Source organism: Haemorhous mexicanus, chromosome 6, assembly GCF_027477595.1.
Source record: "Haemorhous mexicanus isolate bHaeMex1 chromosome 6, bHaeMex1.pri, whole genome shotgun sequence".
Taxonomy (NCBI): Eukaryota; Metazoa; Chordata; class Aves; order Passeriformes; family Fringillidae; genus Haemorhous; species Haemorhous mexicanus.
Genome location: NC_082346.1, coordinates 64119923 through 64144082, shown reverse-complemented (window position 1 = coordinate 64144082; position 24160 = coordinate 64119923). Strand labels below are relative to the sequence as shown.

General features: G+C 48.4%; 1 protein-coding gene across 3 annotated transcripts in view; it reads left to right on the top strand.

The window, feature by feature from the left end:
- GNG2 (G protein subunit gamma 2) overlaps window positions 1-22674 on the top strand; it is a 28681-nt gene extending 6007 nt beyond the window's left edge. The window contains exons 1-4 of one of the 3 annotated variants that reach the window (XM_059850661.1): window positions 9688-9845; window positions 16960-17027; window positions 18226-18341; window positions 19322-22674. In XM_059850661.1, the coding sequence (XP_059706644.1) occupies window positions 18255-18341; window positions 19322-19450 (216 nt within the window). In that variant the 5' untranslated portion in view covers window positions 9688-9845; window positions 16960-17027; window positions 18226-18254 and the 3' untranslated portion in view covers window positions 19451-22674. Of the gene's footprint in view, window positions 1-9687; window positions 9846-16540; window positions 16562-16959; window positions 17028-18225; window positions 18342-19321 lie in introns of those variants that run through there. The other 2 variants (XM_059850662.1, XM_059850660.1) reach the window with 2 other exon arrangements.
- Window positions 22675-24160: the final 1486 nt, after the last annotated feature.

The following is a 24160-nucleotide window of genomic DNA, read 5'->3' as shown; positions in this document are numbered from 1 at the left end:
GGCAGGTCAGAGCTGTCCCTGTGGCTGTGGTGTGAGTCCATGAGGGTCCAGGTGTCCCCAGGATGTCCTGCAGGAACATGGCTGGGTTTTCTCCATGCTCCAGGTCTTCTCCAGGTTCCTTCTCAGGGATTTCCTGCCCCTTCTCTGCTTCTGCAGCACTTTGAGCTCCTTGGCTGGGGACCATCACAACCTGTCTGAACCTCTTCCAATTTCCAATTAACCTCCAGGCCTGTGGCTGCTGCTGGAGCTGCTCTGATGCTGCTGGAGAGGGCCCAGGCAGAGCTTCCCCACCTTGGGAATTGCTGGACATTGACCAGGCCTGGAGGACTCCATGGCTCTGTGCAGAACCTTGGGAAGGGGCAAGGACCTGGTGGGGACAGAGCTCCAGTGGGACCCTGGGGCACCTGTAGGTGTTGGGAAAGGCTTTGGGGTCAGTTCTTGCTGCATCCCTTGGATTTTTAATATCCTGGAGACGTGGTGGTGTTCGTGTGGTGCTGGCAGGGCTGGCCCCATCAAAATCCCTTGCATTATTTATCAGCTGATTTAATAGAATTGCTCAGCCTCACATCCTTGCTCAGGGATTTGTATCCACCTCTGGTGCTTCCCTCACTCCCCACTTAATGCCAGTGCTGGGGGAAACTCTCCCTCCTCCTTCCTCCCTCCACACTGTGAATAAAAACGGGGAATAAAGGGAATAAAAAGATTATTTTAATGCAGCAAGCCAGGCTTAAGGAGAGGTATAAGCAGCAAATAAGGGGGGCAATGATTATTATTCTTTAAAGCTAAAAATCTAAGCCCTGTGTAAGTGTTTCTATTAAATGATGTAAAAGTTAGGCTGGTTTTGGAATCCACTCTGCTCTGCCTGGAACTGAGATCCCCCAAAAAGCAGCTGCTTCCAGTGGCTTCACAGCTCAGGAAAAATACAGAAAGCCACAAACCAGAGATTTCCCAGCAGCAGGGAGGCAGGGAAAGGTGTTTAACCCTGGGGGATGAGAAATAAAAGTGAGTGAATGTAGACAAAGGGGAGTAGATGTGATGTAGATTGTGGAATGTATGATATGTATATTGTGGGTAATGCAGATTGTGTGTTTTAGCTTCACTCTGTCTCCTTGGAGGGAGGTCTATTGTATTGAAAAGTAGTGGGGAAAAAAGGGGTTTTATTTGTGTGTGTGTGTGCAGTTGAAAGAAAAGTGGTATTTGGGTTGTGAGAGAAAAGTGAAAAACAGAGGCAGGGGATGAATGGATCTGGAAAAATGGGACAGAAAACCAGAAAGTTGGGTACAGGAAAAAAAAGGGGGGAATAAAGGCATGCTAGCAGAGACACCCCAAAGAAGGCCTTTGGGAGTTATGGTGGCTAACAGAGATACAGCTCCTTGCAAAAGGAGAAAGCACAGGGCAATGGGGAAAACATGCAAACTCTGGAAAAAGAGAAATTACCAAACTCAAACCTGTGAATTATATACTTTTAAAAAGAGCACATATAGAATATTTAACCCAAAAACCGTGGTGCCAAGGCAGTGCTTCCAGAAGGATCAAAGCTCTGGGAAAAATGAAACACCTGAGGGATCCCTGCATGGGGAGGGAGAGCATCCAGCTCTCCTGGGCTGCTTCATCCAGGCTTTGCAGTGTTCCTTGGGCTGGAAATTTTTCACCCTTTATTTTTTATTTTTTTTTGCCCAGTGAATGTAAAAGCAGCAGCCCTGGACTCAGCAGGAAGGGCTCTCTGCCAGAGTTTTGGGGTGAAATGGGCTGGCTCAGGGATTTGGGGCTCTGTGGGGAAGGTGAGGTGCTCTCTGTGGAGGTCAGTAAGAGATGAGGGGGGTGAGGATGGAGACAGGCCAGGGAATGGGGTGGGGAAGGCTCTGAGGGAGCAGCTGGGGGGGGAAAGCCAATTTTGCTGTTCTGCAGGAGCAGAGTGGTCAGGGAAAAAGTAGGTGGGTCAGGCCTGGAGCAAAGGGAAACTGCTGAACACACTCCCTCTTTTTTTTCCCCTCTTTTTTTTTTTTTCCTGTCTTTTTCCTCTTTTTATTTCTCTTTTTTCCCCTTCCATTTATACCCTTTTTTTCTTCTATTTTTCCTCTTTTTATTTCTCTTTCCCCCCTTCCATTTATACCCTTTTTTCCTCTCTTTTCCTCTTTTTATTTCTCTTTTCCCCCCCTTTATTTCTCTTCCCCCCTGCCATTTATACCCTTTTTTTCTCTATTTTTCCTCTTTTTATTTCTCTTTTCCCCCCTTCCATTTATACCACTTTTCCTCTCTTTTTCCTCTTTTTATTTCTTTTCCTCCCCTTCCATTTATACCCTTTTTTCTCTCTTTTTCCTCTTTTTATTTCTTATTTTCCTCCTTCCATTTATACCCCCCTTTTCTCTCTTTTTCTTTCTCTTTTCCCCCTTCCATTTATACCCTTTTTCTCTCTTTTTCCTCTTTTTATTTCTTCTTTTCCACTTCCATTTATACCCTTTATTCCTCTCTTTTTCCTCTTTTTATTTCTCTTTTTCCCCCTTCCATTTACACCCATTTTTTCTCTCTTTTTCCTCTTTTTATTTCTCTTTTTCCCCCTTCCATTTATACCCCTTTTTTCTCTCTTTTTCTTCTTTTTATTTCTCTTTCCCCCCCTTTATTTCTCTTCCCCCCTTCCATTTATACCCTTTATTCCTCTCTTTTTCCTCTTTTTATTTCTCTTTTTCCCCCTTCCATTTACACCCATTTTTTCTCTCTTTTTCCTCTTTTTATTTCTCTTTCCCCCTTCCATTTATACTCTCTTTTCCTCTTTTTCCCCCTCAGAAAGCTGCTAAACCCTGCCCTGTTCAGTGGCCCCTCCCCTGCACATTGGGCTGTGGCCCTCAGCAGAAGCTTTACTCACTTCACAGCTCTCTCAGGGATGTCAAACCCTCCCAGCCCCTCCAATTTTGGGGGATTTGGTGTGTTTTACCCCACAGCCCACACCTAAAACACACCAAACCCCCCAAAACTATCCCAGAGCTCCCATCTCCATGTGGTGCAGCCACTGTTGGAGCAGCTCTGAAGGCACCAGCTGTGGATGCTGTGAAAAGCCTGGATCAGGAATGCTGCTGCTGCTGCTGCCTCAGGGTTCCTGCCCCAGTTCTGCCATGCTGGCCATGCCCTCCTCTCCTCATTCCTGGGCAGGACCCAGGTGTACACCCTGCCTCCAAAAACAGGGCCAGCTTTAGCCTGGAATGCAGCAGGGCACAGGGGAGAGAGAGGCAGGCAGCAGCGGGGCAGGGAGTGAAATTGAATTGGGATAATGTGGGTCAGAGCAGCAGCACCAACAACCTACTTCTGCCAGCCCGCCCAAATAACCTGGTTTGAGCTCTGCCAGGGCTCCAGCCCTGCCCAGATCCCCCCACACACCCCTGTGGGCATCAGTTTGGGTGTGGAAAGCCAGGTGTGTGCTGAGGAAGGCAGGAGCCTCCCTTGAAATGGAAAATGTAAACCCCCTCCCTCTGAATTATTATAATTTTGAAATTAAGGGGCTCTCAGGCAAAGATATGGGAGTAGGAATAACAGTTCTTTATTGGGAAAATTAAAAATGTAAATGCAATAGTACAAACAAATAAGAAAACAAACTCCTGCCAGAGTCAGAGCATGCCCTGTCCCCTGTGTGTCAGGGTGGTGGCACAGTCCCATCCCAGGGGGGCTCAGGGTGGTGGCACAGTCCCATCCCAGGGGGGCTCAGGGTGGTGGCACAGTCCCATCCCAGGGGGGCTCAGGCTGGTGGCACAGCCCCATCCCAGGGGGGCTCAGGGTGGTGGCACAGTCCCATCCCAGGGGGGCTCAGGGTGGTGGCACAGTCCCATCCCAGGGTGGCTCAGGGTGGTGGCACAGTCCCATCCCAGGGGGGCTCAGGGTGGTGGCACAGTCCCATCCCAGGGGGGCTCAGGGTGGTGGCACAGTCCCATCCCAGGGGGCTCAGGGTGGTGGCACAGTCCCATCCCAGGGGGGCTCAGCCCTCCTGCAGTGCCAGCTGTGGTTCTGCTGGAGCAGGGATCCTGCACAAGGGGGGAGTTTTCCTCTGCAGCTCCAGGGCTGCTGGAGATGGGCCTGCTCTCCCTCTGGGAATGCAGGGCAGCAGAAAGCTGCTCCTCTGGGAATGCAGTGGGCAAAGGCTGCTGGGCTGTTCCCAGGGCACATTGGATCCAGGTAGGAATGCTTGGCTCCTCCCCTGGGCGGAGCATCTCCCCATGGGATGGTGGAATTTGATCAGCCCTGCAGGGACACTCAGTGGCCATGGACAGCAGAGATCTCCTGGAGGGAGGGTTGGCTGTGGGAGAGATAAAGAAACCTGCCCCAGGAACAGCAGAGAGCTGCCCAGCTCTGACAGGTGGACATGGAACACACAGCCCCATTTCCAGCCTAAGACAGCATCCCTGCCCACATCCTGCTCTCATCCATGCCCAGATCTTGTCCACATCCCTGCCTGCATCAGTTCCTGCAGCCCTGCCTGCATCCCTGCCCTGATCCACACCTGCATCCCTGCCCATGCCCCTGTATCCCTGTCTACACCTCTTTCTCCATACCTGCCTTCATCCCTGCCCTCATCCCCCTCAGCTTGGAGAACCCCTCTCACAGCCTCAGCTTTGCCAGACTGTGAAATGTCAGAGCCAGCACAAGCCACAATAAATTCCTTTTCAAAATTATGGATTGTGGAAATACAGAATGCACAGGGGAATTTTTTCCCTTTTTTTCCCCTCCTTTTCTGCATTTTTCCCCTCTTTTTTCCCTCTTTTAATTACTCTTTCCCCCCCTCTTTTTATACTCTCTTTTCCTCTCCTTTTCCTCTTTTTTCCCCCTCAGAAAGCTGCTAAACCCTGCCCTGTTCCAGTGGCCCCTCCCCTGCACATTGGGCTGTGGCCCTCAGCAGAAGCTTTACTCACTTCACAGCTCTCTCAGGGATGTCAAACCCTCCCAGCCCCTCCAATTTTGGGGGATTTGGTGTGTTTTACCCCACAGCCCACACCTAAAACACACCAAACCCCCCAAAACTATCCCAGAGCTCCCATCTCCATGTGGTGCAGCCACTGTTGGAGCAGCTCTGAAGGCACCAGCTGTGGATGCTGAGAAAAACCTGGGAAAAAAAATGGTTTGGGTTGGAGGAGGCCTTAAAATCACCCAGTCCCACCCCTGCCATGGGCAGGGACAATTCCCACTAGCCCAGGTTGCTCCAAACCCTTTCCAACACTTCCAAGGATGGAAGAAAAATTAATAAAAAAAAAAAGTAAAAAATATTTTAAAAATTCCCAGCCTTGCTCTTTCCACGACAAGGATGGGAAGAGAAATACCAGGCAGAATTCCCTGGGAATTCTGTCTACACTCTCAGCTGGGCTGTGACCTGTTTGCTGTATTTGAAGCTTGAAATAGAGCCTTATGAGTAATGTGGTTCAGGTGCTTATCACCAATTAATTAATTCTTTTGCACGGTGGATACCTAATTAAAGCAGTCTCAGGTAATTCCTGGGGGGGGCTCAAATTAATGGGGCTGCTTAACGGGGTTGTTTCTTTGCTGATGTCACTTGTTGGGTGATTCCCAGAGGCTGGAAAGGGTCATTGGGCTCCCTGTGAGTGTTACTTAAAATAAAATTCTAATAAAGGTTTGATGGGGGTGAAATCATCAGAGGATGATTTCTCATCACGAGGATTTCTGCAGCCCAAGGCTTTGCCTGCTGCAGGAGGGGTTTTTTTGGGGGGGAAATGATGTGGCTCTAGCAAAAAAAAAAAAAAAAAAAGAGATTTTGGGTTTATTTGAGCTGAAAATTGATTTGCAGAGGGGTGGGCCCGGCAGCCTGGCAAAATCCACATTTTCCTTCCCATTTTCTGTGGTCACACAGAGGGTGCCCCTAAAATAAAATATTTTAACCAAATCAGGGCAAGGTCTTGCCCCAGTTCCTCAGGGTGGCTGTGTCCCCACACCAATGAGCAGGGATGGGGAAATCATGGAATCATTTAGGTTGGAGAAAATCCCTGAGATTGTGGAGTCAAACCATTCCCCAGCCTTGAATTTGGGGTGATCTGCAGGAATGCATGCTCCAGAGAATTCCTTTTCAAAGTTATGGATTGTGGAAATACAGAATGCACAGGGGAATTTTTCCCCTTTTTTTCACCCCTTTTCCCCTCCTTTTTTGCTTTTTTTCCCTCCCTTTTTCTTCTTTTTTTTATTTCTCTTTTTTCTTCCCTCCTTTTATACCCTTTTCCCCCTCTCCTTTTCCTGTTTTTTTTTTCCTTCTCTTTTTTCCTTTTTTTTTTTTTTTTTTTCTCTTTTCCACCCATCCCAGGGTGGGTTTGTCCCTTTCCAAATCCTCTTGGAAACGTAGTGTTGACACAGCCAAATAAATCCTCTTGGAAATGTGATGCTGGGAGAAACAACTCCATTTGCAGCTCTGCCTTCACCTTCCCTTCCCTTTCCATCCTCATTTCCAAAATTCCCATCAAGATCCTTATCTTCACCTTGGCCAACACTGAAGAGCAGGATGTTAAAAACCTGAAACCCATGGCTGGATATGTTAATTAACATGAAATAATAGCTCTTGCTTGCTTCCCTTAATTAAGGGTCAGGAGTTCAGAGCTGGATGAGCTGATGAGGAAGAAATTCCTGGCTGGGAGGGTGGTGAGGCCCTGGCACAGGTTGCCCAGAGAAGCTGTGGATTCCCAGTCTCTGGAAATGTTCAGTGCCAGGCTGGATGAGCAGCCTGGGGTAGGGGAAGAGGGTTGGAATGGGATGAGCTTTAAGGTTTCTTCCAGCCCTGGGATTCTGTGATCTGTGTGCTGCAGATACTCTGATCCATCCATGGATTTTGGGGAATTTCTCAAGCTGTGGGTTCTCCTCTCCTCCCCTCCTGTGCTGCAGCAGCCTCCAGTCTCCTGGTGACCTCTGGGTGTTGTTTAACATTTTATTAAACCCTAAAAACCCAACCCCAAAACCCCATTAAACCTGAAGGCACTTTCATTTTCTCTGAAGTGCAGCCTGACAGGGCTGGGCCCTGCTGGGGAGCACGGGGTTGGGGCTGGAGGTGGTGTCACAGGATGTGTGCCCTTATCTGTCCTGCTGGGGTGTCACAGCATGTGACAGCCTGGCCCCTTCCCTCCTGAGTCACAGCAGGAGGAGATGCCAGCCTTGCTCCCCATAGCTGGGCATCCCTATTCCCTAGGATTTGGACATCTTTATTCTTCAGGATTTGGGCATCCTTATTCCTCAGGAACTGGGAATCCCTATTCCTCAAAATTTGGATATCCTTATTCCCCAGAATTTGGGAATCCTCATTCCTCAGTATTTGGGCATCTTTATTTTCCAGTATCTGGGCATCCTAATTCCCTGGTATTTGGGCATCCATATTCCCTGGTATTTGGGCATTCTTATTCCTCAGGATCTGGACATCCTTATTCCCCAAAATTTGGACATCCTTATTCCTCAGGATCTGGAGATCCTTATTCCTCAGGATTTGGGCATACTTATTACCCCAAAATTTGGACATCCTAATTCCTAAGTATTTGGGCATCTTTATTTTCCAGGATCTGGGCATCCATATTCCCTGGTATCTGGGCATCCTTATTCCTCAGGATCTGGACATCCTTATTCCCCAAAATTTGGTCATCCTTATTCCTCAGGATCTGGAGATCCTTATTCCTCAGGATTTGGGCATACTTATTACCCCAAAATTTGGACATCCTAATTCCTAAGTATTTGGACATCTTTCTTTTGCAGTATCTGGGCATCCTTCTTCCCTGGTATTTAGGCATCTTTATTCCCTGATATTTGGACATCCTTATTCCCTGGTATTTGGTCAACTTTTCTCTCCAGTATTTGGGCATTCTTATTTCCCAGTATCTGGGCATCTTTATCCTTCTGTATTTGAACATTCTTATTCCTCAAAATTTGGATATCCTTGTTCCCAAGTATTTGGGCATTTGTATTTCCCAAATATCTGGGAATTTGTATTTCCCTCTGTATGGGTTTTCTTATCCCTCAATATCTGGACATCCTTATTCCCAGATATTCGGGCAGCCCTGAATTTTCCAGTATCTGGCCATTCTCATTCCCTAGTATTTGATCAACCTTGCTCTCCAGTATTTGGGCATTCTTATTTCCCACTATTTGGGAAATCCTTATTCCCCAGTATTTGGGCATTTTCGTTCCCCAAGTACCTGGGAATAATTTTTTCCTTTATATGGGCATCCTTATTCCTCAGGATTTGGGTATCCCTGAATTCCCCAGGATTTGGACATCCTTATTCCTCAATATTTCAGCATTTTTATTCCCAAGCAGGTGGGAATTCTTTATTCCCTCTTTATGGGCATCCTTATTCCTCAGTCTTTGGGCATCATTATTCCCCAGGCATCTGGGAATTCCTTATTTCCCCTTTATGTGGGCATTTGTATTCCTTGGTATTTGGGCATCCTTGAATTCCCCAGTAGCTGGGCATTGCTCAATATTTGGGCATCCTTGTTCCCTGGTATTTGGGCATGTTATTCCACCTTATCCCTCAGAATTTGGGCATCCTTATTCCCTGGTATTTGGGCATGTTATTCCACCTTATCCCTCAGAATTTGGGCATCCTTGTTCCCTGGTATTTGGGCATGTTATTCCACCTTATCCCTCAGAATTTGGGGGTCCTTGTCCCCTGGTATATGGGCATGTTATTCCACCTTATCCCTCAGACTTTGGGTGTCCTTGTTCCCAGATATTTGGGCATGTTATTCCACCTTATCCCTCAGAATTTGGGTGTCCTTGTTCCCTGGTATTTGGGCATGTTATTCCACCTTATCCCTCAGAATTTGGGCGTCCTTGTTCCCTGGTATTTGGGCATGTTATTCCACCTTATCCCTCAGAATTTGGGTGTCCTTGTTCCCTGGTATTTGGGCATGTTATCCCACCTTATCCCTCAGAATTTGGGCATCCTTGTTCCCTGGTATTTGGGCATGTTATCCCACCTGATCCCTCAGAATTTGGGCATCCTTGTTCCCTGGTATTTGGGCATGTTATTCCACCTTATCCCTCAGAATTTGGGCATCCTTGTTCCCTGGTATTTGGGCATGTTATTCCACCTTATCCCTCAGAATTTGGGTGTCCTTGTTCCCTGGTATTTGGGCATGTTATTCCACCTTATCCCTCAGAATTTGGGTGTCCTTGTTCCCAGATATTTGGGCATGTTATTCCACCTTATCCCTCAGACTTTGGGCGTCCTTGTTCCCTGGTATTTGGGCATGTTATTCCACCTTATCCCTCAGAATTTGGGTGTCCTTGTTCCCTGGTATTTGGGCATGTTATTCCACCTTATCCCTCAGAATTTGGGTGTCCTTGTTCCCCACTATTTGGCCAAGGTGAAGGAACACCCAGAGCCTGATCTGCTCCCACCACTGGGATTATCCCTTGTGCACCATCACTTTTTCCCAGGATTTTCCCCCCAAATAACAACCTTAGAGCAGACTGGGGGTTTGCTCAACTACCAGTGCATTCCCTAGTGGCTTTGCCATGGCTCTGGACCCTTTTTCCAACCCTGGAGCAGGTCTGTGCTCCCTCCCTGTGGCACTGGGGTGGAGAGAGCCAAAACCTTGTAGGAACGGTGGCAGGAGGGACCAGAGCTGCTGATCTTTCACCTGAACAATATATTTTTTTCTTTTAAACCACAAAACCCCTAAAAAACAAAAAAAGGAAGTCGAGGTTGGTTCCTGTTTGCTTCAGTTTGAGCCTTCAGTTAGGGGCCTGAGAGAAAACAAAAGCAGCTGAGGTTCCCCTGCACGTGCTGCCCAAGGGGCAGGGGCTGCTCCAGGGAGAGGGGACACAGCAGGAATGTGAGGCTGGAGCCTCCTGACTCCATCTGAGCCTCACACAAGGTGAGTGAAGGGCACATCTCATCTCAGACAGAGCCAATCCCAATGCTGAGCTCTTCCTTTAAAGCAAAAGTAGGGAAGAGCAAAATGTGCTTTTGCCTTGCCTTGATGATTCCCATCCTTGGAAATGGCCAAGGCTGGGCTGGAGGTGCTCACCTGGAGAAGGGAAGGCTCCAGGGAAACCTCAGAGCCCCTTCCAGGGCCTGAAGGAACCTTCTAAAGAAGGACAGATTTTTACAGGGCCTGGAGGAACAGCAAAAAGGGTTTTTATCCTAAAGAGGATTGGTTCAGGCTCAGAAATAAGGAGGAATTTTCTAATGGGAGGGTGGGCAGGCCCTGCATCCCTGGAAGTGTCCAAGGCCAGGTTGGACAGGGCTTGGAGCAGCCTGGGGTGGTGGAAGGGATCCCTGTGAATGGCAGGGGGTGGAACTGGATGAGCTCTAAGGTCCTTTCCATCCCAGACAATTCTGGGATCAGTAACTGGGGCTGAACCAGGTGCCCATCCCACCCCTCCTGTTTGGGTTTGGCAGGAGGGATGGGATGCTGCCAAAGGGATGAGGAAGCTGTTGCCATGGAAACAGGCTCGGTTTTCCCACTCCCTTCTCTTTTAATTTATTTATTTATTTATCTGCCAGCACATCTCTGACCTGCAAGCTGCTTCCCAGGGATTTAAACACTGCATTGGACATCTGGGATAAAAAATGGCTGGGGAAAGGGAATAAAATCCCTGTGGAGAGGGGCTGGGACCAGCACTCAGGATTAAGGTTTTCTTTGCTCCATGGAACAATTCAAGCTCAGATCATTTTTTTTCCTTAAGGAAAGAGTGAAACATTTTGGAATTTGGGTGTGTTAAGTCTCCTTTCCCAGCCAGATCTGTAACTCCTGTTGGGATCAGTGGGACTATCCCATCTCCCACCCCCTGGAAAACGTGGCTCTGCTATTTTCTATTTTGCCTGTTGTATTTTTATACTTTTCTGGATATATTTAGCAATTTTTTTTTTCCAGCTATTTTTAGCCATGGCTTTTAGCAAAAGCCACAAGATGCCTGGCAAAGGCATCCAGCCCCTCACGAGGGTTTCCCACGCTCCAGCCAGACAGTGACCCTATTCCCAGTGATCCCTTCTGGATGTGCATCCTGGCTGGTTTTGGGGAGAAAAAACCAGTTTTTGGGAGATCCTGCTTGTCTCAGTGAGGATGCAGCAAGCTGGGCTGGGCTCAGCTCTTGGGAAGCACAGGGACAGGGAGAAATCCCAGAGTGAATGAGATTTGGGACAAATTTCTCCATTATAATACCAGCATGGAACCATTTTTGGACCAAAGTCAATTTTTCTGTCCAAAAACCCCCATTTTTTGTCCAAAAAAAACCCTTTTCCGCCCCAAAATCCCCCTTTTCTAGATCAAACCCCCTCCCTGGGTGATGCCTGCCTGGTAGGAACAACCCTGATCCCTGCTCTCCCCAAAATCCTGCCTGTCCCAGTGGGGTTCACCCACTTTGCTATAACTGAGTGGAAAATGCTGCTGCATCAGGGATGGAAAATAGGACTTTTTTTGCAAGAAAGGAGCAGGGAGGTTGTTGCTTTCACCCCAAAAAGGAGCTGTTTTCAGGGTGGGTGATGCTGCTTTCAGTCCTTGCAGGGAGGGAAGGGAGAGGTTTCAGCCTGGCCAATGTCAGCACTTTCTGTTTCATTCCTGCTTTTCCTTTTGGTTCAGAGGGGAGAGATGGGTTTAAGCAGAGAAAAACCTTGCTGGGAGGTGAAAAAAAGCTGGAAAATTGAACCATGGAATCATCCAGGCTGGAAAAGCCCTCTAAGGTCATTCCACCATAAATTATGGAATGGTTTGGCTTGGAAGGGATCTTAAAGCTCATTCTTTTCCAGCCCCTGCCATGGGCAGGGACACCTTCCACTATCCCAGGTTGCTCCAAGCTCCATCCAACGTGCCCTTGGACACTTCCAGGGATGGGAAAATGTCATTTTTTTAAACATTTAGGAGAATTCCAATCTCCACCCACACAGACCTTGAGCTAAAACCCAACTAAAAGAGGAGAAAAAACTTCTGGAGGTGGTTCAGCTCTGATTCCATGGGTTTGGAGCTGGAGCTGGGGATGGATCCAGCACCAGGCACCCAAATTCCAGGATCCTCTCTGCTCCACAGCCTCTCAGCTCTGTGCAAAGCAGGCAGCAGCTGCTGCTGACGAGGAGCTGGCAAATGAAGCTTAATTACTCCTGCAAGCAGAGCTGGCAGCTCTGGGGTGCCAGAGCCCCACAGGAGCCCAGGCTGGGAGGGAGGAATGGGATGGCAGCTTGGCAGGAGGGCTCAGCATCAAGAAATGCTCCTTTTGCAGTGGCTGCTTTGGGTTGGATGTGCCATTTGGTGAGGAAATTCATCCAGGAATCCAGGGGGTTGGCACTGGCTGGGATGGAGGAGGGCTGGCTGGCCCAGAGCAGTGGTGGCTTTTAGCTCAGAGCTCTTTCAACCCCAATCTCAGCCCATCAAGCTGCTCCACATCCACATTTGTTGCTCCACATCACAGATAAGAGGTGAAGATTGCTCAGGATTTGGACATCCTTATTCCCTGGCATTTGGACATCCTCATTCCCCAGAATCTGGGTATCCTTATTCCCCAGTATTTGGGCATTTTTGTTCCCCAAGTACCTGGGAATAATTTTTTCCTTGATATGGGCATTTGTATTCCTCAGTCTTTGGGTATCCCTGAATTCCCCAGGATTTGGGAGTCCATGTTCCCCAGTATTTGGACATCCTAATTCCTCAGTATTTGGGCATTTTTATTTTCCAGTACCTGGGCATCCTTATTTCCTGGTCTTTGGACATCCTTATCCTTCAGGATCTAATTCCTCAAAATTTGGACATCCCAATTCCTCAGTATTTGAGCATCTTTATTTTCCAGTATCTGGGCATCCTTATTCCCTGATCTTTGGACATCCTTATCCTTCAGTAATTGAACATTCTTATTCCTCAAAATTTGGATATCTTTGTTCCCAAGTATTTGGGCATTTTTATTTCCCAAATATCTTGGAATCTGTATTTCTCTCTGTATTGGCTTTCTTGTCCCTCAGTATCTGGGCATCCTTATTCCCTGATTTTTGGGCAGCCCTGAATTCTCCAATATTTGGGCATCCTTTGGGAAATTTTTGGGAGAAGTGGAATGAGCAGACCAAGAGCTGGCACAGCTGCATCAGGGATCAGGGATGTGCCTCACTGTTTGCTCACCTAAATTCCAATTTTTGGTGCCTGTTCAGGCTGGGTGCTGCTGGTGACAGAAAAGAATGTCATTCAAATGTACCCAAGGCTCTTCATACAGCAGAGAGCAACAAATGAGGTGGGTTTGGAGTTTTTTAAATAGCAAAGATCAGCAGCAAAATTTTTGTGTCCAGACTTTTATTGCCAGCAGTTTTCATGGAATTCCAGAATGGTTTGGGTTGGAAGGGACCTTAAAGCCCATCCCACTCCAACTCCCAACTCCTCTTTACTCATTGCAGTCAAGCAAGCAACACCCTGGAAAGTATCCAAAAAGGCCAAAATATTTGAGCTTGGCATTTAGAGGGAAGTTTATTTTCCAGGCATTGCATTTCCTGGCAGTGACCTTCCAGAGGCAGGGCTGAGATGTGGTGGGTGCAGAGAGAATGCCTGACCCCATTTGGGGAATCTGGGAATTCCCAGTGTGGTGGAGTGAGGGCAGCACTTGGATACAGCTCACTCAGGAGCTGTGCCAGCATTAGCCCAATTCATCTCCAGGTCCCCTCCATCAGGGCTCAGCTCCTGGCCTCAGGCAGCAAAATCCTTTTGGATTTCTAATTTTTATTTATATTTTTTATTTTATATTTTTATATAAAATAGATTATATCTATATATCTATATATCTATATATCTACAAAATAGATTATATGTTATGATTATTTTATTTGTATAGTACTCTATATATTATAGATAAATAAATAAAATATATTTAATTTTTATATTTTCATTTTATATTTATATATTGTATTTTATAATTACCTTTATTATAGTTATATGTTTCAGTTTAGGGTAATTTAATTTTAATTTGATTTATTGATTTATTTTAATTTTTATTTCCTAGTCTTCCCATGATCACAGGGCTGCTCTCACACCCTCTGCTGTTGTGCTGAGCTTATTTTTATTTTTATTTTTTAAATTTTTATTTTTATTTATTTGTATTTCATTCCCTGGTCTTCCCATGATCACAGGGCTGCTCTCACACCCTCTGCTGTTGTGCTGAGCTTATTTTTATTTTTATTTTTTAAATTTTTATTTTTATTTATTTGCATTTCATTCCCTGGTCTTCCCATGATCACAGGGCTGCTCTCACACCCTCTGCTGTTGTGCTGAGCTTTGCATGCAACGAGAGGAGTTTTATGGCACTCCCAAGGGAATTCAGGCAGTGCCATAATGGGATTGCTGCCTTGGAGCCCACAGGTTAATGAGTCCTTCCTCATTATTTTCATGCTAACGATGTTTTACAGGGCCAGGACATGGATAGTGTCTCTTTTGGGCTCTGCACTGTAATTACAGCTCAGGATCTTGCCAGTTGTTTTGATGTTTGCCTGTTGTGCAGAGGGGCCTTGGGTTATTTACTGTGCAAAGGGCTGGGTTTTTTCAAAGGGCTGCAAAAAAGCTGGAGAGGGACTTGGGACAAGGGACAGGACACAGGGAATGGCAGGGTTGGATGGGATTTTGGGAAGGAATATGAGGGTGGGGAGGCCCTGGCAAAGGTTTCCCAGAGCAGCTGGGGCTGCCCCTGGATCCCTGGCAGTGTCCCAGGCCAGGCTGGACAGAGCTTGGAGCAGCCTGGGACAGTGGGAGGTGTCCCTGCCATGGCAGAGGTAGGATGAGATGGGATTTAAGGTCCTTTCCAACCCAAACCATTCCATCTCTCTATGATAAATCCAATCCAAACAAAAAACCCATGGAATTTTGGGGTTCCACACCTTCCCAGGGGCACACTGGGGTCTCCTCTCTCTGGGATTTAAGAGCTGCTTTGTGCTGGAGCAGCTCCAACAGGGCTGTTGTCCAGGGTGGGACATTCACCAGCTCACTTTGAAGTGTCACCTGCTGCTTTTTTTGTCATTTGTGGTGGAGGAAACGCCCCAGGTTTCCCCAGGGGTGGAAATGCTCTAAAACCATCACTGGCCCCAAAATGCTTCTCATTTCCACTGGAAGCACCTGCAGAGTGGCTGAGCATGGCCCAGGGTGTGGTGGCTCCTGGGAGGCTCCTCTGAGTTGCCCCAAAGTCACAACATTGTCCCAACAGGCCTGTGCTCCTCTCAGGAAGGCCCCACCCTTCCTTCACCTTATTTTTGGGGCTGTTTTCCCCCTTTTGGTGTCCCTGGGGCTGGCTGTAGTAAGATCAAGGGAGGGTTTTCTGGCAGGAGGGTGGCAGCAGGGTTGGATATATGGAATTATTTCAAGGATCAGGGCTGTAACTGCAATCCAGATGCTCTCAGCTGTCCTCCCTGCTCCCATGGATCCCAAACATGGAAGTCCATGAAGTGATTCCTTGCCACTGGAGCAGGTCCTTTCACAGAATTCCCAGAATCCCTGGGTTGGAAGAGACCTTCAAGATCATGGAGCCCAACCCAGCCCCAACAGCTCAACTCAACCCTGGCCCCCAGTGCCACATCCAGGCTTTGTTAAACACACCCAGGGATGGGGACTCCACCACCTCCCTGGGCAGAACATTCCAGAACTTCATCACCCTTTCTGTAAAAAAACCTTTTTAATATCCAGCCTATATTGAGACCTTGAGACTTTGTATGAAAGGGCACAACATGGAATTGTTTAGGCTGGGAAAGCCCTCTAAGATGGAGCCACTAACCTGTGTCCCCAAGTGCCACATCCACACACTTTTGGAACCCTCCCAGGGGTGACATTTGCTGCCTTAGGAAAGTCTCTGTGGCACCCAAGCCAACCTTGGTTGAACCTGCTGCTGTGCCAGAACCATGGCACATTCCATGGTGTGGGAAATAGTGAAGGTAAGAAGATTTTTAGAAAGTTGGGAAAGTAGATCTTAGAAACAGAAAGAGTAGAGAAATTAGTTGTAGTTGTAAAGTTTGAAGGTAGGAAAAAGTTACAGTAGTAAATAGTAAGTAAAGTAAATAGTAAATAAGGACATGAAACAATAGCTTGAGTTTTAGGTTTGGTTAAGATAGACTTTAAGACTCTAGAAAAATATGTTTAGTAAGACAGTAGAAGGTTTTAATCTTAATAATGGTGTATTGTGCATTGTTAATAGAAGGCATATAAGTAAGTATTGTGTGAAATGTGTACCTTTAGTGATTGGTTAGAACCATTGTTTGCAACTTTAGCAATATGCTATTGGCTAGAAGGTTTTTAAAATGTTCTGTAACAAAGAAATCCTTGGCAGCTGCTGGCAGGATGTGAGCTTCTGCTATCTTTCTATTGTCTCAACCGTGTAAAGTTGAGACAATGAGGCTGATGTTGTAATAAAATTCCAAGGAATGTCTCTCGCTAGTCTTGTTCTTTTTGTGAAAGAGAAGAAACTTCCCCAACACAAATGGTGCCCTGTGAAGCAAAAGATTCATTTCAGAATCCTTTGCAGACCATTCAGCCATCAGTGTTAAGAGCCCCAGATTAAGGAAATTGAAAGAAGAGGGAAATCGAAAGAGGGCTGTGCTCTGCTGCTCAAACCCTTCCCCAGCCACCAGAAAAAGAGGGGAGAGGTGAGATAAGCAGTGCACGGGCTGAGCTGAACCTCCAGCCATGGCCCTGGGGGAGCAGATCCAGCCGGGAGCTCGGGCTGCCCCTGGGAGCTGGGCTGGAGCATTTTGGCAGCACTCCCCAGGAGATGCTCCTTCCACCCCAGCCCGAGCTCTGTGCCCCAGACCTTCAACCCATGCACCCTCCAGCCTGCTCGGGGCTCATGGCTGAAACCTCTTCCTGTGCTGAAAACCTCACTGAATGCAAACAAAATATGTCCCTGGGGCTGGGCTTGCACGGCACGGGGCGGGGGGACACACGGAGGGAACCTGGGGATGTGGCACCCGGCGTCTGCGGGGTCCCTGGTGCCAGAAATGATGGTCCCATGGAGCTGAGTTTCACTTTCTGTTCTCTATTTAAGGGCAGTGAAGGGCCGAGAGGAGCAGAGCTTCCCTTAGAGGCACAGATCACCGGAGAGATCAGCTTCTGGTAAAAACAACCCCTCCTTGTGCTCCCCTCCTCATCCTCAAACCCGTCTGGCCCTGGCATGGCTTGTTCACCAAGCACAGGCACCAGTGCCAGGTTGATTCCTTCTAGAAATCCCATAGATTTATGTGGGATCCCATGTAAATCCCATAAAAACCCATTATCTATATAAATAGAAGATATTCTATATTCTATACATACATTACATAATATATAATATTACATAATATGTATTATAATTATCATCTAATTGATAACATACTATATATTATATATATTATTAAATAATCTATATTATCAAATATAATATATATTCTCTAATATCTAATATATAATATCTATTATCTAATACATATTATATTTCTCTATAATATATAATATATATTTATATATAATCTAATATATAATATATAATATATTATATACATTATATATAATATGATATATATATAATATCTAATTAATTATAATATAATATATAATATGATACAGATCTTTTTAATATATTTTTTTTAGTCCCATGAAAAACCCATTTTGAAGCTGGCAGGCAGCCCCAGTCAGGCAGGAGCACTGCTGGAAAACCCTTGCTGCTGCAGGAGCTGGATGCTGGGATTCTGCTGCCTCTGCCAGAGCTCACTGCTGGTAGAAGGTGCTGGAAAAACATCCGGGATCCAGCCTGGAGTGGCCTTAATGAGCATCCCCCGCCTGCCTGGGGTGGAAATCTCCAGAAACAGGAAACTCCAGCATCCTGTTTAGCATCTCAATGTGCAAATTGGCAGCAGGGACAAAGGCAGGGAGGCCAAGGGACACTGGACACACACTGGGCACCGGCAGGGGCTGGAGGATGGGCAGGGAATGAGCCTGGCACAGAAATCCTGTTCCCTGGTTTTTGTTGCTGTCGGAGGCTGGCATGGAACAGCAAACACCAAAGCACAGCTCAGCTGGGCTCCTGCTGCTGCAGGCTGGGCTCTGGACAGTCCCAGTGCCACCTAAGTGCCACCCCAGCTCTGGGGACAACACTGGCAGCGTGTCCCTGCCCTGGGCTGGCATCTGCCATCCTCACCCCCTCATTTTGATGGCTCTAACACTCCTCACTTGCAACCCCAATTAAACCCTGGCACCTTTGGGTTAATTAATCCTCTGGGGGCTGGCAGGGCTGGGAGCAGCCCAGCAGCTGATCCCGGTGTGTTCCTGCCCGCAGCCCATCCCGGGAGCCCTCCTGGCCTGCCCATGGCTAGCAACAACACTGCTAGCATAGCACAGGCCCGCAAGCTGGTGGAGCAGCTGAAGATGGAGGCCAACATCGACAGGATAAAGGTAGGGATTCTTGGGAGATGCCTCTGGGAATGCTGGGAGGTGGTGGCTGCTGCCCAAAGCTCGTGGAGGGAGATGGGATGTGGAGCCAGGTGGTGTTTGTGGGGGATGCTCTTGTTTTAAGTAGACCATTCAGTGATCAGTATTCAGAGCCCCAGATTAAGGAAATTGAAAGAAGAGGGAAATGGAAAGAGGGCTTCGCTCTGCTGCTCAAACCCTTCTCCAGCCACCAATAAAAGAGGGGAGTGGTGAGAATAGCAATGCATGGGCTGAGCTGAACCTCCAGCCATGGCCCTGGGGGAGCAGATCCAGCCAGGAGGCCGTGGGAGATGGGATTGTAGAATCTGGGAATGGTTTGGGCTGGGGGAGACCTTAAAGCCCTTTTTGTTCCAACCCCCTGCCAGGGACACCTTCCTCCATCCCAGATTGCTCCAAGCCCCATCCAGCCTGGCCGTGGGCACTCCCAGGGGTGAGAGGCAGCTGGAAGCATCACCTGGAGCCCTCTGGGGTGGTGGGAAGGAGTGGCTATCCCCAAGGCATCCCAGCTCCTTGCTAAAAGCTAAAATCCAGGGAGAGAAGTGCTCCAGGGCTGGGATGAGCTCTGGTGGCTCAGGAGCTGCTGCCATGTCTGGAATAAAGAGCGAGGCTGGTGGGTGAGGGCAGGAAACGCTGCTGTGGATGTTCCTGCCAAGGGATGCGTGGGAGAGCCAGCAGGGATGCTGAAGTCAGTCCTTGTCAGGTGAAGGATGGGACTGGGGGAAGGCTGGGAATGGGAATACAGGCTGACAGAGCAGCTCAGAGCTCAGAGGTGAAGAACCAGCCCAGAACCAGCCCCAGCAGGGACGTGCTGTTGCACTGTCAGTCCAGTCCTCATCTCAGATCTGATGCTCCCTGCCCAGGGATGCTGCCAGCCTGGTGGCACCTCTCCAGGTGGGATGTCCCCAGCCCAGCCTGTCCCTAACCCAGGGCTCCTCCTTTTGCAGGTGTCCAAAGCAGCAGCAGACCTGATGGCGTACTGTGAAGCCCACGCCAAGGAGGACCCTCTATTGACCCCCGTCCCGGCCTCAGAAAACCCCTTTAGAGAGAAGAAGTTCTTCTGTGTGATCCTGTAAACCCAGGAGGAGCCTGACGGGCACTCAGGCCACCCTGAACACTGATGTAGAGTTTTTAGGAATGGGGACGACCTGCTGGTCCGCAGAATTTAAACAAAAATAAGTAAAAAACACGGCCTGGAAGCTACAGAGATGTGCATGTTTAAAGAACTTGGCCACCTTTGGGGGAATCAGATGATCTGCATTGCGAGGCAAAAGATCTGAAGTCTGTAGAGTTGCCTAGAAAGAGAAAAACAAAACAAAAAAAAAAAAGAAAAAAAAAAGAAAAAACCCATGTAAAGAATAAATCTGTGTCACTTTTCTGCTCAGAAAATTGTTCGATTGTTCCATATTTAAAGCACCAGAGCTGTGCTGAGCAAAGTTAACTGCTAAGGATGTGTATAACCTTCTTGGAATGATATTGTTGGTTTCTTTCCAAGCTAATATTTTTGATTTAAGTTGTCAGATATATAGCAGACAGGTTAGGTGGCTGTGCTGTTACTCAATGTTTGGTCTTGTGCTTTTTCATTTCTGGCCGTAGCGTAGCAGGAGGGGGTCGAGGGGACACCAGCAGCTCTGTGTCCCCAGCAAACCTCACTTTTTACCATTCTCTCTATGGTTAGCTTTGGTTCTGCAAGTAAAAGTGGTTCCTGTGTCGTGCTTGGTGCTTCCTAGCCCTGTGATGACATTCAGTGGTAGTGCATGAGAGTTTAATTCCGTTCATCCGCTCCAGACTTTTCTTTTCCAGCGTTTGGCACCACGTGCTGGTGGAAGAAGCCGTAGGGAGGGAACAGAGGTGATTCTGAAAGCAAAGAGAGCTCCTGAGATGCCTTAGACGTGCCTGAAATGCCTCCTGCCACAGGGCAGGTGCCAGCCCGGGTGCAGGCCGAGCCAGAAATCCGAAAATCAAAGTCGACCGCTTCTTTCCGGGTCTCTCCTTTCTCCTACACCTCTGTGCCTCTGCTCTCCTCGCTTGGTCCTGCTCTTTTCCCAGTTCCTGGTAGCACTTCCTTCCCTTGGGGCTGGTCTGGAATGTTGCTGGGATGCTGCTCAGTGGTGGGATTCTGCTCAGTGGTGGGATGCTGCTCCTCCATGGAATGCTGATCCATGGTGGCATTCTGCTCCATGGTGGAATGCTACTCCAAAATGGGATGGTGCTCCTCCATGGAGCACCATGGGATATAGCCCCATAGTGGAATGCTGCTCCAAAATGGGATTCTGCTCCATGGTGGGATGCTGCTCCACCATGCAATGTTGCTCCTCCATGGAATGCTGCTCCATGGCGGGATACAGCCTCATGGTGGGTTGCTGCTCCTCCATGGAATGCTGCTCCGTGATGGGATACACCCCTGTGGTGGAATGCTACTCCATGGTGGGATTCTGCTCCATGGTGGGATGGTGCTCCTCCATGGGATGCTTCTCCTTCATGGTGGATTGCTGCTCCATGGAATGCTGTCCCACCATGGGATGCTGCTCTCCCGTGGGATGCTTCTCCCCCATGGGATGCTTCTTCTCCATGGAATGCTTCTCCTCCATGGTGGATTTCTGCTCCATGGAATGCTGCTCCCCCATGGGATGCTGCTCCATGATGGGATGCTGCTCCATGATGGGATCCTTCTCCATGATGGGATGCTGCTCCCCCATGGGATGCTGCTCCCCCATGGAATGCTGCTCCCCCATGGGATGCTGCTTCATGGTGGGATGCTGCCCCTCCACGGGATGCTGTCCCACCATGGGATGCTGCTCTACGTTGGGATGTTCCTGCCCCTTCCTGCCCCCACCTTCCCTCCCGTTCCCGCTGCCCCCCTCCCCTCATTGGGAAGGGCCAGGGGAGCAGCCCCGGGAGCCGTGGGGCCGCCCCTTCCCGGAGGTGCCTGATTCCCTGTTTACACATGGCCTGGGCTCCGTGCCAGGCTGGGCAGTTATTCCCAGGTCTGCTTCATCTGCTCCCAGCTCTCGGGGGACACACGCCACCTTTCTGGGCTCCTCCTCGGGTCCATGCTTGTGTGGATGTGGCTTGTCTCTCCTTTCTGCTGCTAAAGACCTCCTGGCTTTCCCCTGCTCATCTGTCCTGCTGGGAATCTTTGGGAATCATCCCTTTGGGAATCATAATGTGGGGATTAATGTACAAAATGACCTGGGGGTCACAAAGGGGTTTAGGGGCCTGTGGTGACCCTGCTGAACCAGTTCTGAATCAGGTGTGAGCTTTTAAAAATTCCTGTGGATCTGGGAGGGGAAAAGTCTTTCGGTACCTTTTGGTAACTCTTTCTAGCCCGTAAAAAATGTGCTTTTTGGTTTTTCTACCTTTTCATACTCTTTTTCTAGTTCTTCTACGGAGAAGGCCAGTTCTTCTCACACTGGACTCCAAACTTTTGGCACCTGGGAATGTTTGTAAGCCACAAGTAGCCTAGATGGTCCCAGCCCCCCCTAATTCCCCCAGTTTTGATCTTTTTACTACAGCTCCCATAGCTTTAGGATGAAGGGTGGGTGAAGTGGTTTGCTCTGCAGCTGGTTTCATTCTTGGTGTTACCAGGCAGAGATGTAAAAACCCCATCCCGAGTTTTGTCTTTTCTTCTTAATCTGATTTATTGTCACAGAGAGTAAAGTGCAGCCGGTCTGACCCTGGGCTCCCACCCCACCCTTTCTCAACACTGTCACAAAAGTGGTTTGTAATAATTTTTTTAACGACTTGCCTATTTTACAACTCGAATTCTTAATACCTTAGACAACAAAATAAACCTGCATGAATATGGGGGAGCGGGGAGGGGGGGATTTTGAATTAACCCAAACTATTCATTGAAGGTGTTTATGTTGCTGGGCTTGATTTTCTGTTGGTTGTGGTATTGCCATTGGTGTGCTGCCAGGTATTTCACCCCAGTATTTCTATTTACACAGATCTGCCTTTGTTAGCCAAGCAGAGATCTCCTGCCAAGGTTGTTTCCCCTCCTTGCTACAAAAATCCCACCCATCCCTCCATCCCCATGCTGGATTTCCAGCCTGGCCTCAAACAACATTCCACTACCCCCAGGCTTTTAAAGAAAAAAAATATCTGGAGTACTGGAAAAAGGACTTTTATTGTCTGCAAATGTTGCTGGTGGCAATTCTGTCCATGGGTTGCCACCCTGCCAGCAGCAGGATTTTGGGGAGGGGGTGGCTGTAGGGAAAAGCCAGTCGTGGTGTAGCGCATCCCCATCCCACATGGTCTGTGTACTCGTTGGAAAAATAAACTTTTGGATTTGTTTCAAGCCTTTGGAGATGCTGCTCTGTGCCTGTGGAGCCCTGGGGAGGTGGGATCCCATCCTGGTTGTGGTTGGATGCAGTTCCCAAGGGGTTCTCCCAGTCAGGGAGGGCTCAGCAGGAGGTTTGGGCCTGGGGTTTCAGCAGCTTTTGTTCTCACAGGATGGGGCAGGTCAGGGGAGAACGTTCAGGGTGGGACATTGCTCCTTGCTCAGAAATTGAGAGACACTTTAAATTCCCAATTTCATTGTCCATCCTTCTCCCCTCTCTTTCCTCCTTCTCCCAGCCCGGGCACTCAGCACAGGAACAAATCCAGAGAGGCCATGGAGCTGCTCCAGGGGCTGGAGAATGCTCTGGGAGAACTGGGGGTGCTCACCTGGAGAAGGGAAGGCTCCAGGGAGACCTCAGACCCCCTTGCAGGGCCAAAAGGAGCCTTCTAAAGAAGGACAGATTTTTATAGGGCCTGGAGGGACAGCAAAAATTATTTTAATTCTAAAGAGGGTTGGTTCAGACTCAGGTATAAGGAAGAATTTTTTAATGGGAGGGTGGGGAGGCCCTGGCACAGGGTGCCCAGAGGTGCTGTGGCTGCCCCTGGATCCCTGGAAGTGTCCAAGGCCAGGCTGGACAGGGCTGGGAGCAACCTGGGACAGTGGAAGGTGTCCCTGTGAATGACAGGGGGTGGGACCTCAGGGGTGAGTGTTTTCCCACACATTTTGAGGCTGCTCAGCCTCACCTCATTCCTGGGTTCTGCTTTGGAGCTGCTGTGATGGACACAGAAAAGGATGGAGGGGCTTGGAAAGTTGATCTTGGTGCTTGGAAAAACTGGAATATCAGCACAGATCTGTGCTGGGCTGGGTGCTGGTGGTTTTATTTCAGAACCTACAGTGACACCTTGTTCCTGACCACAGGAATGAGCTGAGGCAAAGCAGCCTTAAAATGTGTCCAGCAGTCCCAGGCTGCTCCAAGCAAGGTCTCACCACAGGTTCTGAAATAAAACCACCAGCACGGATCTGTGCTGATATTCCAGTTTTTCCAAGCACCAAGATCAACTCCCAGCCCCTCCATCCTTTTCTGTGTCCATCAGAGCAGCTTCAAAGCAGAACCCAGGAATGAGGTGAGGCTGAGCAGCCTCAAAATGTGTGGGAAAACACTCATCCCTGAGGGTCCTGTGAAACTGGAGGGAAAATTTAGGATATGGGGAATTTGGCAGGAGCAGAGTATGTGATCAGGAGGTGTTTTGGTAGTCCAGAGTAAGAATCATGGAATCACAGAATCCTGGAATGGTTTGAGTTGAAAGTGACCCTAAAAATCATCCAGTTCCACCCTCTGTCATTCACAGGGACACCTTCCACTATCCCAGCCTGCTCCCAGCGAGGTGTCACTGTAGGTTCTGAATTAAAACCACCAGCACCCAGCCCAGCACAGATCTGTGCAGAAATTCCATTTTTTCCAAGCACCAAGATCAACTCCCAGCCCCTCCATCCTTTTCTGTGT